Genomic DNA, 19,485 nt, shown 5'->3' with positions numbered 1-19,485 from the left:
CACACACACACACACACACACACACACACACACACACACACACACACTTAGAGATAGCATGCAATGTAACAGTCCCCTGAGCATGTGCAGTTCATGGGCAGTGGTAATGTCAGAAACAGTCCACAGTGAAACTTCTGATGAAAGGAGGAGTGGCACAAGAAACCTGAAGAATATGGTGTAAATTGACCACTTGCAGCCCAGTACTGAAACTGAATTGTGGGTCATGGCTATCTTCAGTGAGGCAGCTAAGATGTTATTGCCCTCTTGCATGCAATCTGTCCCAGGGCCTGCATTTATGTTGGCAGTTTCCCCAAGGCACTATCCATTCAGTGTTAACTGGCCCACCAGTTGAGATCACCCCACTCCCCCACCCCCCCCCCCCCTAGGAGCCCCCATAGGTAGAAGGAGGTGGTTAGGTGATACAGTAGATAGAGAGCTGGGTCAAGAAGAACTAAGCTCAAATCTAGCCTCAGACACTTACTAGCTGTGTGATCCTGGGCAAGTCACTAAATCTGTTTCCTCAACAGTAAAATGGAAATAATAGCAGTACCTACTTCACAGGATTGTTGCGAGTATCAGATGAGATAATATTTGTAAAATGCTTAGCATAGTGCCTAGCACACAGTTGGCGGTTAATAAAGCTTATTCCATTCCATTCCCTCCCCTTTTCTTTACCCAATTAGAGGCCTCTGTGAAACTTTTTTTCTGTGGGGTCTAGGTAGTTATTCATATTTTTTTTTAGGCAGTTGGGGTTAAGTGACTTACCCAGGGTCACACAGCTAGTAAGTGTCAAGTGTTTGGTCTGAGGCTGGATTTGAACTCAGGTCCTCCTGACTTCAGTGCCGGTGCTCTATCCACTGTGCCACCTAGCTGTCCCTGAGTCTAGGTAGTTATACAGAAACAGTGTGACCTCTCCTCTGCCATTAAAAAGCAACGTATCGACATATTTCTAAACAATCCTATCCTATGGTGCCTTCCAAAAACTCTATGCCTCGGTTCCCAAGTTCCTCATAGCAAAGATACTTCCAGGGAGAAGAGCAACCCAGGGCCCTTCTTCCATCCATCCCCCCCCCCCCTCTTGGACAGCAAGAAACAAGGTTGACTATTCATTACTGGTCAGCAAGGTCAAGTGGCCTTATCAGTTCTATATGACATTGAGCAAAGGGGGGACAATGAGCCTGCTTGTGGCACATGCAGCATCCATAGGCCAAGGCATCACTGCCTTACCTGGGCCATGACACTGATGAAGTGATCAAGGAACACATGAGATGGCGTAGGCTGCTCAAAGTGGATCTGGCCATCCAGACCAGGACTTAAGCTCCGTCTCCTATCCATAGCTGGCTTCTCCAAAACAGAAACTCATCAAGCAACAAGTTCTCTGACTGAGGAAATCAGAATCTCATAGTTACATACCCCAAGGTACATGGCCAACTTACAGACCCTGCAGACCTCTGGGACTTGATATCTCCCTCTGCTTTGTCTTGAGAACTTCCAGGTCTTTCCGTGTTCCCTATAGTTGAACTTTAAATGTTATTTCCCCTCTCAGTGTGTAAGTTCCTTGGGACCCAGAACTGTCTAACCCTTACTATTTGTATGCCCAGCACAGTGTTTGGTATATAGTAGGTATTTTAAAGTGCATGTTCAAATGAATTCCATTGCTCATAAAGGGAATAATCCTAGTAAAATTACAGGTCTTTTAAAATATTTATATATACTAATTGTTGTTGTTGTTTAGGCATAGTAATGTCTAATGGCCAAACATGGAAACAGCAAAGAAGATTTGCCTTGATGACCCTAAGGAACTTTGGTTTGGGAAAGAAGACCCTGGAAGATCGCATCCGGGAGGAGGCCAGGTATCTCACTGAGGCTATCAAGGAAGAAGAAGGTGAGCACTGGTCAGGCAGAGGGATTTGCAATTACTTCTGCTTGTACTTTTGGCCAAATGATCATTAAAGAGAATCTGTAACTATGGGTGGGAGGAGCAAAGGAAGAGGTCATCCCTAGACTGGGGAGAGGCAAAATGTCACAGCATCTCAACATTGTTCTCAGGGAAGAAATGAGGCAATAAGCAAAGACAGGAACTCTGGTTGGTCCATTCTCTTGAATGCTGTTATAATTGTGTTATGCTATCAAAAGATAGACCCTTCATGCCTCCCTCCCTAAAATGTCACTTGGGGCATTGCCTTAGCTGGCCACTCCAGGAACCCCCTACACACACACATGCATGTACACATACCCCTGCCTCTATTCTCCCCATCTGCCCTTCTATAATTCCTTTTTCTTCCTAGTCATCCTTCTTCCTTTCTACTTATTGAATCATTTATTTCCTTTTCTCAGTGTCTTACCTCTTTCTTCTCTTTCTTCTTTTCTCTTTTTCTTTGTTCTCCTATTTCTACTCCTTAGGGCATATATATGTGTGTGTGTGTGTGTGTGTGTATACATATATATTTACACATGTACATATATATATATTGTTGTCTTCATTTTAAAAAAAATATTACTTTTTCTTTTTTTTTGGCAATTGGAATTAAGTGACTTGCCCAAGGTCACACAGCTAGGAAGTGTCAAGTGTTTGGTCTGAGGCTGGATTTGAACTCAGGTCCTCCTGATTTTAGGTCCAATGCTCTATCCACTGTGCCACCTAGCTGCCCCTATTACTTTTTCAATTAATCATTTCTTTTCTTTCCTTCTTCCTCCACTCACTGAAAAAAACAAAACCTTAATAACAAATATACAGTCAAGCAAAATAAATTCTTACATTGGCCATACCCAAAAACATATATCTCGTTGTGTAACCTAAGTCCATCACCATCTGTCAGGATCTGGGTAGCAGGTGTCATAATCATTCCTCTGGAATTTGGTTGGTATTGCATTGATCAACCTTCTTAAGTCTTTCCAAGTTACTTTTATTTTCACAATGTCAGTATTGTTGACATCCATTCTTCCACACTTCCTCCTCTTTTTATGCCTCTTTTTCCTTCTCCAATCCTCCCATCCTCATCCACTGTCCCTTTCTACTCTTTTCCTGCTGCTTTCTCTTATTATTATAGTTTTAGGGTAAGAATGAAACTTGGAACCCATAAATCCAATCCTCCCACCCATTTTGTAGATGAGCTAACTGAGGAGTGGAACAGTTAAGAAGCTTGTCTAAGGTCAGCCATTCGGTCAACAATAATTTATCAAGGACCTATGCCAAATTATATTCCGGGCACTGTGCTAAATCCTGGGGATATAAAGAAAGGAAGAAAAAACAAGAGATCCTGTCCTCAAGGAGCTCCTAATCTAAGGGTGGAGACAACATGCAAACAACTATGTACAAACACTCTAAGAACAGGAGAAACTGGAAATAATCAACAGTGGGAAGACTCTTGAGCTAAGGTCATAAAGCTAGTCTGAGAGAGGATTTGAGTAAACGTCTGAGGTAAACCAGGTCTTCCTGGATTCAGGTCCAGTACCTCATGCACTGCCTTATACTGGCTCCCTCCTTTATTCACCTTCTCATATCTTTTCTTTTCATTCTAGTATCCCCAGTCATCCTTTCAGCTCTGCTACTCACATGCATGCAAGTAGCCCACAGGTGTCATGGGTATTGGTATATGCACACATACATCTCTGTGCACATGTGTCTGCATGCCCATTACACAGATGGGCACACCTTTGTGTACCTATACACATGGTATATCAGATATAGAATCATAGATAAAGGCTAGAAGGGCCCTCAGAGGTCATCTAGTCCTACCCTTTCATTTTACTGATGAATAAATGGAGTCAAAGACAGATAAAATAACTTGCCCAAAGCCACATAAGTAGGCTATGTGGAAACAAAATATGCCAATTAAATCATAATTTTTGACTGAAACATTAGAAAATAGGCATGTTCTTTTCTTTGTCTCACATCTATTTAAGCAGTAACTGGTAAAGTAAAATGATAATAAAGCAGATGTGTGATGGCAGAGGGGAGGGAAGGGAAAGGTGAGGAAAAAATTCTTTAGTAGAAAAAGATAGAGAGCTCTGCTGGGTTCCTTTAAAGAGCATGAGTGAAATGAAGAGTGATCTGTCCCTTTTCTCTTCTGGTCAACAGGACAGCCCTTTGACCCCCACTTCCAGATCAACAATGCTGTTTCTAACATCATCTGCTCTATAACTTTCGGGCATCGCTTTGAGTACCATGATTCTCATTTTCGGGAGCTACTGAAAAGTTTGGACGATATTTTGAAGCTTGAAACCAGGTGGGAATGCCAGGTAAGAGGCCATTCCTTCCTCAGCAGAGCAGGCTCAGCCTCAATTGGGCCTCATATTTCCTCCACAGGAAAAAGAAACTAGCATGGCTGTGAGAAGTTGGCAGGAGTTGAGTCAGCTTTTGCATGAGTTCCTCTAAGTAGTAAAGGTGACTCAAAAGGGGAGAGGAAAGAAAGAAGAGTTTGTAAACAGTGACATTAAAGAACGTGCCTGGGGGACCCAATGCTTTGAGAGAACACTGTGATATCCAAATAATGGGAAACAAATTTCTATACGGTTTTAAGTTTTTATAAGATTTTTACCAAGATTATCAATTTACAAAAAAATTATTAAGCACCAACTGTGTGCCAAGTACAGTGTTAGGTACAGTGCTTCTTAAACTATGGGTCATCCCCCATATGGGGTTTTGTAATTGAATATGGGAGTTGCTAAAAATTGTCAACAGTAGAAGATTCTGAACATGCAGTGACCATAAATTAGTTCAAAATCAAATGCATGATGAATCCGAGGTGTTTCTTTCAGTGCTTGCACATTTTGAATCATGCAACTTCACTGCAGCCTGGGTTCTGAACACCCAAAATGTGCACTTTGCACTGCACCTGCCATTATGCCAGGCAACATCAGCAAATACTGCCAGAAACATCTCAGCTCAGATTCAAGATTATTGTGTGTTATGAATTGCAGTGTTTTTACTGTACATACAAAATCATTAAATGAATTTTGGCTTGGGATTAGGACAGAATTTCCAACAATTTCTGAAATGGTCCTAAACATACTTCTGCCATTTTGTACTATGTATTTATGTGAAGCAGCATTCTCAGCATTGACAATTATTAAATCAAAATACCAATCAATTCTGAAAAATGTTGAATATACTCTAAGGCTTGCAGGATCAAATATTCTGCCAAGATTTAATTCTTTATGCAAAAATAAATGAGTACATCCATCTTATTAGTATGCAAATTTACTTTTAACTTTAATAAATGATAAAATTATATGTATAACAAAGAATTGCTTTAAAATACATTTCTTCATGATTTATTATTAGTAAATGTTTAATTTGTAAACCTATTTTTATACCTATATACCCTGGATTGTGTAAAAATTTCTTAGGCGAAAAGGTGTCGCAAGTGGAAAAAAATTTAAGAAGCCCTGTGCTAGGAGATGAGGATACGATGACAAAAATGAAACAGCTCCTCACCTTGAATGGTTTACATTCTGTCGGAGGGGACAACATGCCCTCAAATGTGTGTATATGCAAATGAACAAATACAATGGGAAAAGTTTTGGTAGGAGCAGTATTAGAAGCCAGGAGGACTAGGAAAGACTTTATGGAGAAGCTGTCTCTTGAGTAGAGTTTGAGGGAAACAAGAAATTTTATCATCACCTCTGCATGGGAGAGAGAGACAGAGAGAGACAGAGAGAGAGAGAGAGAAAGAGAGAGACAGAGACAGAGAGAGAGACAGAGACAGAGAGAGACAGAGAGAGACAGATGGGAAAGAAGGAGTGAAGGCAGAAGGGAGGGAGAGAGGGAGGAAGGAAGGGAGGTTCAGAGATAGAGAAAAAAGATATAGACAGCTAGAGAAATATAATGAGGGAGATGTAGAGAGAGAATAGACACAATCTGAGAGACATGAATAATTTAAGGGCTTACATTTATGGTTTGTAAATAACTTTACATATATTAGCTCCCACCTCAAGTGCCTTTGCACTGACTCTCTCTCATGCTTGGAATGTTCTCTCTCCTCACCTTCCCTTCTTGGCTTTTTTCAAGAATCGGCTAAAATTTCACCTTCTACTGAAGGATATCTTTCCCAGTCCCTATAGCTGCTAGTGCCTTCCTCTGAGATTAACTTTCAACCACTCTGCATATATGTTGCGGGTACCTAATTATTTCCATGTAGTCTCTCCCATTATAATTTTAACTACTTGAGGACAGGGACTGTCATTTTTTCCCCTCCCTTTGCATGCCCAACACATAGCACAGTACCTAGCACATAGTAAATACTTATTAAATGCTTGTTGATTGACTGATTTTTTTTAGATCCTCACAACTACCCCCTTGAGATAATTGCTACTATTATCCTGATTTTACAGTTAAGGAAACTGGAGCTGAGAGAAGTTAATGACTTGCCACACAGCTAACAAGTGTCTGAGGCAGAATTCTAACTCAGGTCTTCCTGAGTCTTACTCCATCACACCATTGACTATGCCTCCTGGTTGGTCAGTGAGTGAGGTTCACCAAAGGAGTCATTGGCTCACGACTTCATTTAACTCTTCAGGAGTCTATCTATGGAAGAAATTGAGGGAAAAGGGTGAATAACATTAGTTCTCATTTCCCTAAGAGGAGCAAAATGGAAACTTAAAAGAAGGGAACTCTGTGGGGCTAACAGGGAAATACAGGCCAAATGCTAGCAAATACTCTAGAAATAATCTCTCTTCTTCTTCTCTGCAGGTTGTGAGGCTTCCTAGATTGGTGACATCTTGAAAGAGTTATTTAGGTGAATGAGGATACCCAAGGGGCTGGTGTTTGAGACAAGAGATGGTTAGATGCTAGCCTGGGTGTCAAGAAAGCAACAGTATGGAAGGATAGACAGTAGTTACAGGGAGAGTGTATTTCAGGAGTGGTTAGACATGGAATTATGGTAAATTCCATGACAAAAGTGGTCAAGTACCCTGGCCTGAATTAGGATGAGGAAGATGAAGAGATAGGGCAACCTAACAGGAACTGACACTGATCCCTCCTCCCCTTACTCTTTTTACATTATTTAGGTCTTCAATATCTTTCCTTGGGCAATGAAATACCTGCCAGGATCTCACCAGAAACTCTTTCAAGAATGGAAGAAGCTCGAGTCCTTTATAGAAAGTGTCATCAAACAACATAAGGAAGATCTAAACCCAGAAGAGTCGCTGGACTTCATTGATGCTTACTTGAAGGAGCTGTCCAAGGTAATGAAGATAACAGAAAGTGAGCAGTGTGTGTTTAGAACCCCCCCCAAAAAAAGAAACGCAGAGATGTGGGTGTAAGTGTGTTAAAATGTTCCAAACTTTACATCTGCCTCATAATGTAAATACTTTTCCTCAATGACAACCCTGGAAGGTAAAGTGTAAGTAATGGAACTTTCTAGTGAAGAGCTAACAATTTTTACTTAGACCTGGAAGAGACCATAGGGCTCATTGAGTTCAACCTCCTGATTTTATATGAAAGGGGTGTGAAACTGAGGCATAGAGAGGTTAATTGACTAGCTCCAGGATGTTAGGGATCTGAGGCTAGAATTAAACCTAGCTCTTTCTGTCTCCAAGTCTGGTGTCCTTTTCATTTGAACCTACTCTGATTGAGGTTAAGTCTTGGCCCTGATATTTCATCCCTTTGAATTAATCTCTTTGCACCTCACTTTTCTCATCCATTATTACATTAAGATATTTTATCTACTCCCTATACCATCCAGAATTGTTATGTGTATGTTCTTTGTAAACCTCACAATACTATAAAAATAAGTTAAATTATCAATCTTATATGCACAATCAAAATATAACCACCTTTGAAAATTTGTGCATCAGTCAAACATGTGGGTAGTACTGTAGCCCATATCGCTCATGAGTACTGTAGATTCAGATTAAAAATATAATTTAGAAATATTTAACATAATAAATAAAAATGCATTAGAACATACATCATGTAAGTCAATATATAGTCCCCGGGGATCCTTACATATGGTTTAGTGGCCCCATTTCTTTTGCTTTTGACATGATTGGAGTTCCTTTCCAACTTCAAGATTTTGTGATTATGTCCTATATAGTTCAATAATGTTGGATCTGTATTTGAATTCCAGATCCTGAATTCACCAGTCAAGTTTACCTGAGAACAAGCTATTTATCTAAGTCTCAGTATCTTCATTTGAAAAAATGGGTACAATATTATTAGTACTACTTACTTCACAGGATTATGGGGAAAGTAGTTGGCAAATTGGAAAGTATTTCAATACTATTAGTTTTCTCATGATTAAAAGACTGAATCAATGGGGTAAAATATCTATTCTTACTTAGAAGAATATTAATGCTAAGAAATGAAAAATACATGCTACTTAGATGCATATGTCACTTCAAGGTGTCCAAAGTGTTTTGGTTTTCATTTTCCCTTTCAAACAATGCCATGAGATAGCCAGCATAGGTATTATATCCATTTTTTGGATGAAGAAACTGAAACTAAAAGAGATTAAAGGATTCATCCAAAAATCATGGAGCATGGGCATATGAACCCTGCTCTTTTGACTTAGTGCTCTATTTTAAGAGCATGAAACAGGTGAGGGTTGCACCTAGAACTAAAGGAAGGCCATCCAGGCAACTACATTGCACATGAATAGAGCACTGGATTTGGAGTCAGGAAGACCTGAGTTCAAATACAATCTCAGACACTAGCCATGTGATCCAGGAAAATCTCTGTTTGCCTCAGTATCCTCAATTGTGAAATGGAGACAATAACACCTCCTATTTCACAGGGCTGTTGTGAGGATCAAATGAAAATATATTTGTGAAACCCTTATCACAGTGTTTGACACATGGTAGGCGCTATAGAGAAATGCTAGCTATTATTATTCTCTATTTCACAACCAGCTTTATCCCTGCTAGATGAAGAAATATCAGCAGCCACTAACAGGTAAGTGGAGAGGTTTTTAGTAGAGAGAAAATAAAAAAAATAATGAGAATGATAATAAGGACAATGAAGAAAATGAGAAGGGAAAGGAGATGGAGGAGGAGGGGGTGAATGAGACAGATGAGAAAGAGAATGAAAGAAACAATGTGAAGGAGGAGGAGAGAGAAAAGGAGAAGAAATAAAAGAGGAGAAGGAGGAGGAGAATGAATTCAATACAAACAAATAAAGATGCAAATTCAATAGAAGTTTCTCTGTATCTGGCACACTAGGCACCTGTGCCCAGCACTTATCTTGGTGAGATGATAGAACAATTGCTCGGCCTCATAATCTCCTTCTAATGCCCATTCTTTTTTGTGTGTGGCACTGGAGGGGGTGGTTGGAAGGTGATCATGCACACAGAGCCAAGCAGTGGCATGATGTAGCAAAGAGCGGTAGATTGGTCAGGTCCAGCCATGATGACCAGACATGATTGATCCCTGGCCGTGGCTGTGGGCAAGGAGGAGGGAGGACATGACAGGTGAGAGAGGTAACCCAGACAGCACGGCTGGGACTTAAGGAAGGAAGGGAGGAGTCCTAAAGTTGAGCCCCAGACAGAAGTCAGAAAACAACGCAAAGAAGGACCTGAGGCCTATGGTGCCATTATCCACAACTAAGGATTAAAACTTCATCACAATAATATTTAGCTGTGTAAGATAATGTACATCAAATTAAAAATAATAAAAATAAAAATGAGCATGCAAAGGAAAAAGAATCCAGCCATTGATAGCTACATTGTTTCAAAAGAAGACCTGGATTCATATTCAGAGGAAGATAGTGAGGTTAAAAAAAAAACACTCTTATTCTAAAGAGTAATGTCAAATGATCACAAGTCCAAAAAGATAATTTAAAAGAAAATAAAAAGGAATTTTAAAATCATATAAGAGGGACTGAGGAAAAATTAGAAAAAATAAAAACAATCTAAGAAAATTATGAAAAAAAGTTAATGAAATAGAAAAGGAGGTATAAAACTTAAGGAAGAAAATAACTCCTTTTAAACTAGAAATGGGCAGGTGGAATCAAATTACATTATAAGACACCAAGACATACCAGCAGTAGATAAAATAGTAGAGAATCTGAAACATCTCATTAGAAAAACAAATGATCTAGAGAATAGATTGAGGAGATGGAGTATAAGAATTGTCAGTCTACCCAAACATTATGATTGGAAAAATATCTGGATACAATATTATAAGAAACTATTGAAGAAAATTGCCCTGAAGTCCTAGAACAAGAAGGTGAAGTAGAAATAAAAAAAGAATCCACTGATCACCACTTGAAAGAGATCCCAAGAAGAAAACTTACAGGAATGTCATAGCCCAGTTTCATAATTCACAGGTTAAAAAGGAAATAATGCAAACAATAAGAAAAAAAAACAATTTAAATACTGCAGAAAAACAATAAGTATTTCATGAGATCTAGTTGTTTTTAAACTAAAAGACTTTAGGTCTTCGAAAATTATATTTCAAAGAGCAAAGGAGCTGGGTTTGCATCCAAGAATAACTTATCCAGCAAAGTTGAGTATAACTCTGAATGAAAAAAAAAAGACATTTGATGAACTGAAAGACTTGCAGGTATTTGTAACCAAAAGACCAGAAGTAAATGGAAAATTCAATATAAAAGATCCAGAAGAAATAAAAGGAAATCATTAAAGACTAATTACCAGGCTCTGATTAAGGTCAAACTGTTGACTTATGACACTTGAAAATGCTATTAATATTAGTAATTGTTAGTTATTAGTAGTAGTAATAGTATTTTTAAACCTATTTTCATTACTGAGATAGTGTCAAAGAAAGGTTGGGGCTGAATTGTGTATGATGAGGCAATTCTAAAAACAAAATTGGGTAGGAAAAGAATAAACAGAGAAAGCATTTCATAAAAATGAAGGCAAGAATTCATTCAGAGCAAGCAGTTGGGGATAGAGCGTTGGTAATATTGGATCCTTACTCTCATCTGGGTTGAAGAGGAAACACCATATTCATCTGGAGAGGTTTAGAAGTCTTACAAACTTTTAGAGAGGTGAATAAACTGGGGAATAGGGTGAGGGAGAGGTTATTAGAAAGGTATTTAAATTAAGATTAAGAGAGTCAGGTGAATAGATAAAGAAGGGATTTTTAGAGGGGTGGCTAAAATAAGGAATAAGAGGGTAAGAGAAGATAAAGTAACAGGGATAGGATGAAAAGAGAGGCTGAGAAGGAAACTAGTAAGTAAAAATAAGGTGGAGGAAATTCACAAATAGTAATTATAAATTAAAATGTGAATTAGCAAAAATAGTAACAAAATTCATTTGGAGAAAACAAAATATCAAGAATATCGAAGGAAACATTTAAAAAAAAAGTATAGAGAAAAGAAGTTTAGCAGTACCAGATCCTAAATTATATTATAAGGGAGTAATTAGCAAAACTATCTGATACTAGCTGGGCAATAGAAAGGTAGATAAATGGAATAGAGTAGAAATATGATTTACAGCAGCAAATAAACATAAAAATCTTGTACTTGATTAGTGTAAAGAGTTAAGATTTTGGGATAAGACTTCATTATCTGATAAAAAGTTGTTGGGGAAACTGGAAGCAGTATGGCAGAAACTGGGCACAGACCAATAGCTTACATTGTTTAAGGTCAAAATGGATTCATGACCTACATATCGAGAGACATTTTACAAGAAAATTAAGACACTGAATATATAACTTATCAGTCTTATAGATATAAGAACAATTTATGAATAAACAAGAATTAAAGAGCAAAGTTAGGTATAAAATGGACAATTTCAATTACATTCATTTAAAAAGGGTTTGTTCAAATAAAACAAATGCAACCAAGATCAGAAGTAAAGGAGAAAATTGGGGGCGGGGAATTATATACATGGTTTATCAGACAAAAGTCTCATCTCAAAAATATGTAAAGAACTTTGTCAAAACTAAAATAATGATCCATTACCCAACTAATAAATGATCAAAGGACTTGAACAAGCAGTTTTCCAATGAATAAATCAAAACAACTTATAGTGATATAAAAAATTATCTAAATCATTATTGAAAAATTGATAAGAATACACATTATTTTCCAATTGATGAATGGTCAAAGGATATGAACAATCAGTTTTCAGATGAAGAAACCAAAACTATCTATAGTCATATGAAAAAATGCTCTAAATCACTAATGATTAGAGAAACAAATGGATTAAATTAAAACAACTCTAAGGTACCACATCACACCTACAGATTGGCTAATATGAAAGAAAAGGCAAATATGTACACTTCAGAAAATAAGATAAACTTGGGACATAGGAACTTATATAACTTATATCAAATTGCTTACCATCTTTTTAGAGGTGGGTGAGAAGGAGGGAAGAAATTGGTAACTCAATATTTTATACAAAAAATATGTTAAAATTGCCTTTACATGTAGTTGGAACCAAAAAAGAAATAGGAACTCTCATTCTTAGAAATGGTTACTGTATTCTTGGGTGTTAGTGGGAAGCCCAGGATCTGCCACCTGGACTCTTCCAAGGCCCCACTGAGGGTGGAACTCCTCATACTTGGAGCCAGTCATTATAATTATGATTACTATTATAATTATAATTATTATTATTATTCACCAACTGATGCCTGTCCTTTTAATTTAAGGATAATATCCATTCTAGTTTTGATGAAAAAAATTTAGTCTTCTGCACCCTGGACCTTTTCTTTGCTGGAACAGAGACAACTTCGACCACTCTGAGGTGGGCACTGCTGTATATGGCCTTTTATCCAGAGATCCAAGGTACAGTGATTGCCCCAGGCTATGTGCCCTTGTAGAATTCTGCCCAGAAGAGGTCCCATTTAGAGAACTTGAAAGTTGCCAATCACTTTACATACATAATCTTTCAATTCTCATTGGAATAGAGCAGTGATTACCATTTTTCACAGTCATGCAGACCCTTTTTTAATATCAAAATTTCTTTTAGCTCCCCATATGATGGTAGTTGTCGACTTGGGCAATAGAGTGTAGCATTTGGAGTCAGGAAGATGTAAATGCAAATCCTGCCTCAGGAATTCACAAACCATGTAACCCTGAGCAAATCACAACTTCTCTCAGCCTCTGTGTCCTCATCTATAAAATGGAGATAGTAATAGCCCTTACCTCAAAGGGTTGTAATGAGGATTAAACAAGTTGACAAACATAAAGTGCTTTGTAAGCCTTAAGGTTTTATATAAATAGCAAATATTATTTTATTATTATTAATTATTATTTTAGTGCACTGTAACTTTTTCGATTGCAAAGGTATGTGATAACAAAAAGTAACATTTTAAAATGTATTTGTATTCTATTAAATGTGACAAATCTCCATAGATTTCAAAATAAAAATATTTAAGTGAAGGATGCATTATGAATAAAATCTACAGAAGGTCATAACATCTTTAGATTTAGAGTTAGAAGGTATCTTAAAGACCATAAATTCCAACCCATCTCTTGACACAAAGAATGATACAAAATGACCCTCAGCCCTCTGCAGTCATCTCCTGCTTCTACAATGACAACAGCAGAATGATGGGATATGGGCTAAGAATCATATTCATGCTAAGAATCACAGTGTCAACAAGCATTAACTTAATGATAAGCTACTCTAATATATATTTATATTGCATATTATATTTAGTATATTATATAGTTCATACATTATATATAAACATACTATAATTATAAGCTTAATTATAAGCAACTCTAAAAGGGCGATCTGGCCATTGCCCACAAATATACAACTTACCGAATTCATGAATTCTGAAATTGACTTATCTGATCTCAATCTATTGATATCCCAACTCTTCTTTTTCCTTCCTTGACTGCCAATTTCTTGACTCCTCAGTTCCCTCCCGGGCCATCACCCTTGTACTAGCCTCACACTCCTCATTTTTCCATCTTGACCCCTTCACGAATCAATTCAATCTATACTTCCCCCACTATGGTATCATCTCTCATCCTGTCAAACATCAGGCTTAGTTCACTTCAACTATCATTGGACTTCAGTCTCATTCATATGCATTAAATGAATGTAAGGAAAACCACAAAACCAGATTGACTGTGTCCACTACTAATCTATTTTACATTGTCTAATAATTATTGCTGCAAGGTAATCTTTTTACATTTCCCTAATTAATTAATTTTCCTATCTACTGCAGCAGCTCTTCTAAACCTTCTCATCCCTTCTCATGGGAGCATGACTCCCTCTCCCCCAACCATTTCAGCTGTGAAACTTGCCTCATATTTTATTGTAAATTGATATATACAGATTATGATATTTTTTCCTTAAATTACATATAAAACAATTTTTAACATATTTTAAAGTTTTGCGTTTCAAATTCCTTCCCTCCCTCTCCTTCCTCCTTCCTGAGATGGTAAGCAATCAGACACAGGTTAGACATGTACACTCATGTAAAACATTTCCTTATTAGTCATTTTGTGCAAAAAGACTTGCATAAAAATGAAAGAAATGAAGAAAGTGAAAAATAGCATGTTTCATTCTGCATTTAGACAATATGATTTCTTTCTCTGGAAGCAGATAATATGCTTCATCATTAGCCAGTTGGGATAATGTGGATCATTGTAGTGCTGACAATAGCTAAGTCATTCACAGTTCTTCAGCATATCATATTGCTTCTACCGTGGACAAGATTCTCCTGGTTCTGCAGACTTCACTTTGCATCAATTGATTTTACTGCAAATCTGGGGCCATTCACCTCGAACTCCTTCAACTCCCCTCCTTCTCCTCTTACATAACCCAGATGTCTTTTGCCACTACTGTCTCCCTCAATCCTATCTCCCGTGAAGAGGTAACTCATGCCCTTGCTAATGTCAACTCTGCTAGATACACAAATAATCCCATTCCATTCCATATTCTTTAGAAGGCTGTTGTCTCTATCTTTCCCACTCCATCTTTTATTTCCAACCATATCCTGTGAACGGGTGGCTTCCTTACTGCCTAACAACATACTCATGTCTCCCCTATTCTAAAAAACCAAAAACAAAAAAAATAAAAAAAAAAAAACAACTTACTTGATCCATTCCCACTAACTACTGTCCTATATTGGTTCTCTCTTTTGTGACTAAACTCCTTGAGAAGGCTATCTGCAAGAGATGCATTGACTTCCTTTCATCTCATTTTTAATTCTCTAGTGTGTCTTCCAATTTTATCATTTAACTGAAACCAATCTTTTCAAAGTAACTTAATTCCTATATAGAATGATATTTTCTCAGTTTTCATCCACTTTGACCTCCTTTTCACATTGCCAATCATTTTTTTTCTCTTAATATTCTCTTCTCTCTAGATTTTCATGACATTCTTTCTGAGTCCTCCTTCTATCTATCTGACCACTCTTCAGTCTCCTTTGTTAGACCTTAGCCCAGGTCACATCTGCATCCAGGTCACACATATAGTTGTTCCAAAGGGCTGTGTCCTGGGCCTTCTCTTCTCCCTCTATACCATTTCACTTGGTGATTTCATCTACTCCTATGGATTCAATTATCATCTCTATGCTAATAATTATCAAGTCTATTTATCCAGCCCGAAGCTCTCTGCTGACTTCCAGTCTCTCATCTCCAGCTACCTCTTGCACTAAAATGCATGAACTAGATGTCAAATTTAAATTTGATATGTACAAAGCAGGATTCATTCTCTTTCCCCTAAGCCCATCTCCCCTTCTACCTTTCTTATTACTATAGAGGGCAACACCATTCTCTAGTCCCTCAGTCTCAAAACTTAGCAGTCATCCTTAACTCCTCATAATCTCTCACATTCCCCCATTTAATTGTTTGGAAAGGCCTACTTCTTTCCCCTTTGAAACATCCCTTGAATATCTCCTCTCCTCTGACACTATTTGCACCTTGGTCCAGACCTCCATATCCCCACACCTGGACTATTGCAACAGCCTGTGATAGGATCTGCCTGCCTCAAGTCTTTCTTCACTCCAATCCAACCTCCATTTTATGATCATCGAGTGATTTCTCCCACTCAGTAAACTCCAATATCACACTGTCACCTCCAGGATCAAATAAAATATGCTCTGTTAGGCATTCAAAGTCCTTTATGGGCTGCCCCCTCCTAATTTCCCAGTCTCTTTATACCTTAATCCATGAAACCTATCCTTTGATTCAGTGCCACTGGCCTCTTAGCTGTCCCACCAAGAAGACCCTCCATCTCTTGGCTCTGGACATTTTCTGTAGCTGTCCCCTTATTTCTGGAATGCTTTCCCTCCTTATCTTTGCTTCCTGGTTTTCCTGGCATTCTTAAATTCCCAGAAGAAAACCTACCTTAGGTGAACAGACTTTCCCAATCCCCATTAATCTTAGTGCCTTCCCTCTGTTATTGTCTCCAACTTATCCTGCATGTATCTTGTTTGCATGTTGTCTCCATTGTTGGATTGTAAGCTCCTGGAGGGCAGGGACTGTCTTTTGCATCTCTCTGTCTTCTCAGTATTTAGTAGGTACTTAACAAATGCTTGTTGACTTTACTTGAAATAGTTTGTTTCTGTCTACATGGTTCATCATAAATGCTTTGTCAGGGATAAGCTCACGTAGGGAACAAAATTATCTTTCTTCTAAAATTACCATCTTGTTCTTCAGAACTGCATTCTACATCTGGTTGACTTGGAATCAGGGATCATTGGACACTAAATATAAAGCTACATGAATAAATATAATATACATAAATAAATTTAAAGACCTTAGAGACAGTGTAGTCAATCCTGATTATTTTAGAGACAGGGAAACGAAAGCCTCAAGGGGTTCAGTAACTTGCCCATGGACACTCAAATAGTGAGGGGCAAAGCTGAAATTTGAATCCAGGTCTTCTGTCTTTAGCTCCAGCATGCTTTCCATGGTGCCAATTCCTGGATGTCTTCCTAACAATACAAATATCCTTATTAACAATTAATCAGTTAAGTCTCCACATTTCTAGGCTGTGGGGATTGGCACTTTTGTTGAAGTGTCAAGCCAAACTTTAATCCAACTATACATGTCGCTAAGATTCTCCTCCATGATCAGAGAAAACTGAAGGGGGGGAAGCCCTGAGTTCAAATCCACCTAGATTTGTGACTCTGAGCAAGTCACTTAAATTCTGTCTGCTTCATTTTAATCTATAAAATTGGGATAATAATAGCACTGTTCTCCTGGCATTATTGTGAGGATCAAATGGGATAATATTTGTAAAATGTTTTACAAACTTTAAAACACTCTCTATATGTGAGCTCTTATTTGGGGTCTCAAAAAACTCTAACTTTTCTTTCCAGGCAAAATACAAGCTGAGATTGACCGGGTGGTTGGCCAGTTGAGGCAGCCCACCATGGCTGATAAGGAGAATATGCCCTACACTAATGCAGCCATTCATGAAGTTCAGAGAATGGGTGATATTCTTCCTTTCAATGTGCCCCGGGTGGCTACAGTTGATACCACAGTGGCAGGATACCACGTGCCAAAGGTAAATGGCTTTTTCTCCCATGAACCTGAAGGGGCTCCATGGCTTCCATATACCCTGGGGTGTGGAGTAGAAGAAAGTGAAACAATTGTACACTGTAATAGTAACGTTGTAAAATTATCAATGATAGACTTAGTTCTTCTCAGCAATGCAATGATCTAAGACACTTCCAAAAACTCATGATGGAAAATGCTACCCACATGCAGAGAAAGAACTATGGAGTCTAAATACAGATCGAAGCATACTATTTTCTTTTTTTTTCTTTCCCGTGGTTTGTCTCTTTTGTTCTGATTCTTCTTTCACAAAATTATTAATGTGTAAATATGTTTAATGTGATGGTACATGTATAGCTTATATCAGCTTGCATGCCATGTTGAGGAGGGGGGAGAAAAGGGAGAGGAAAAATTTAGAACTGAAAATCTTATGAAATAGAATGTTGAAAACTAAAAATAAATAAATAGATTTTTTTAAAAAGAAGGTGAAACAAAAAAAGCATATATTATAGAACAAAGGTTCTTGATGTAAGGTGCATAAATTTGGTCTTTAAATACACATACACACACATATATATATATATATGTAATTTATTTCCATATAATTGAGGGTTTTTTTTTGTTAAGTCTATGTATTTTTTTATACTTTAAAAAGCATTATTCTGAGAAAGGGAGCATAAGTTTCACCATACTGACTGCCAAAGAGCTCCATGATAAAAAAGGTGATGGAACTTTGGACTAGAATCTTAAAATAATTGATTCCTACAATTGGATGAAAAAAAAAAACCGAAACACTGGATTTGGAGGCAGAGGGACTGGGCTTAAAACCTACTTTTAATGCTGTGTTTAAATTACTTTTGTGCACTTAGGTTCCCTATGTGTGACATCCCTATGTGTGACACCTCCCTGGGACTCAGTTTCCCCATTTGAAAAATGAGATGGTTTGACTAGATGATTATTAAATGTTCTTCCAACTGTTCTGGACTCTATAGTCATATGAGCATGATGGGTCTAACCTGGACCTTCCCCCACTTCTTCTGGTCAAAACAAATCATATTTGTCCAGACGGCAATGGTTTCTCAGTCACAGTGGCTAAAGAGACTCAGGCAGACACTGAGCATAGAATTCTAAAGGAGTTATTTGCATCCCCCATCCCCCACATTGCACTCCTGGGGCCTGACCAGGGTAGCTCCACCAACACCCTTTTCTGGGGCCCTGGTTGTAATCCAGACTGCACCTTTCACAGAAGTCACTTTAGGCCCTGGAGCCTAAATGGAAATCATGATTAAGAAATCATTTTAACAATTCCTATTTTCACAGAGCTACATCACTTCAAAAGAATTTCCTTCATGGTAATACACATTTATAAAGCTCCTACTATGTGCCAGGCACTGCGTTAAGTGCTGCTGAGATTTAAACTTAGGTTTTCTGGCCTGTTTAATTTTTTTTATTTACTGAGTTGATAACTGTGTGTAAGACCCTGTGAGGAATAGAGAGCACAGTAATGAACAAGCTGCCTCCAAGAAGGAGGAATGAGGCCACATAGCTTATTAGGACATTGTTGTTCCCACCTCCATTCCTTTGCACAGCACAGGCTGATGCCTCAGATTAGTTGGCACCTTCTCCTCCCTCCTGCCTGTTAGAACCCCCAACTTCATTCAAGGCTCAGCTCAGAGGCTGCCTCCAGTTGTAAGGATTTTATCCTTACTGAAATTCCTTTGCATTTACTTAGGAGCAGAATATCACAGATTTGAGGGTGGAGGGCACTTTCCAGGCCACCTATTTCATCCCTCTCACTTATTAGAGATGAAAAAATGGGCCCTGAGAGGGTTTGAGTCACTGCAAGTCACACAACTAAGAAGAGATATAATTAAAACTCAGATCATCTGGTTTTGAATTCCTGGGATTCTTGGGTCATGGCTTTAGAACTGAATGGAACTTTATTGGTCATCTAGTCCAATCCCTTCATTTTATAGATGAGGAAACTGAGGCCCAGGATGCTTAAGTAAGGTCTCCCAAGGAAACCCGGGAGGGTGTGGCAGAGTTTGTGGGTGGTGGGTACTTCTGGGGGAATTCTGGGGTCCTAGAAGAGGGTCTGTAAAACCATCAGGCAA

At 38.1% G+C, this 19,485-nt stretch overlaps 1 protein-coding gene across 1 annotated transcript in view; it reads left to right on the top strand.

Annotated features, from left to right (window-relative positions):
* LOC114036288 (cytochrome P450 2J2-like) overlaps window positions 1-19,485 on the top strand; it is a 48,702-nt gene that overhangs the window by 16,543 nt on the left and 12,674 nt on the right. The window contains exons 3-7 of the mRNA XM_027852729.1: window positions 1,736-1,885; window positions 4,082-4,242; window positions 7,012-7,188; window positions 12,556-12,691; window positions 17,194-17,381. Coding sequence (XP_027708530.1) covers window positions 1,736-1,885; window positions 4,082-4,242; window positions 7,012-7,188; window positions 12,556-12,691; window positions 17,194-17,381 — 812 coding nt within the window. The remainder of the gene's footprint in view (window positions 1-1,735; window positions 1,886-4,081; window positions 4,243-7,011; window positions 7,189-12,555; window positions 12,692-17,193; window positions 17,382-19,485) is intronic.

Source organism: Vombatus ursinus, unplaced genomic scaffold, assembly GCF_900497805.2.
Source record: "Vombatus ursinus unplaced genomic scaffold, bare-nosed wombat genome assembly UNPS02009824.1, whole genome shotgun sequence".
Lineage (NCBI taxonomy): Eukaryota > Metazoa > Chordata > Mammalia > Diprotodontia > Vombatidae > Vombatus > Vombatus ursinus.
Note: the sequence above shows the minus strand (reverse complement) of the source record. Positions and strands in the feature narration are given on the sequence as shown.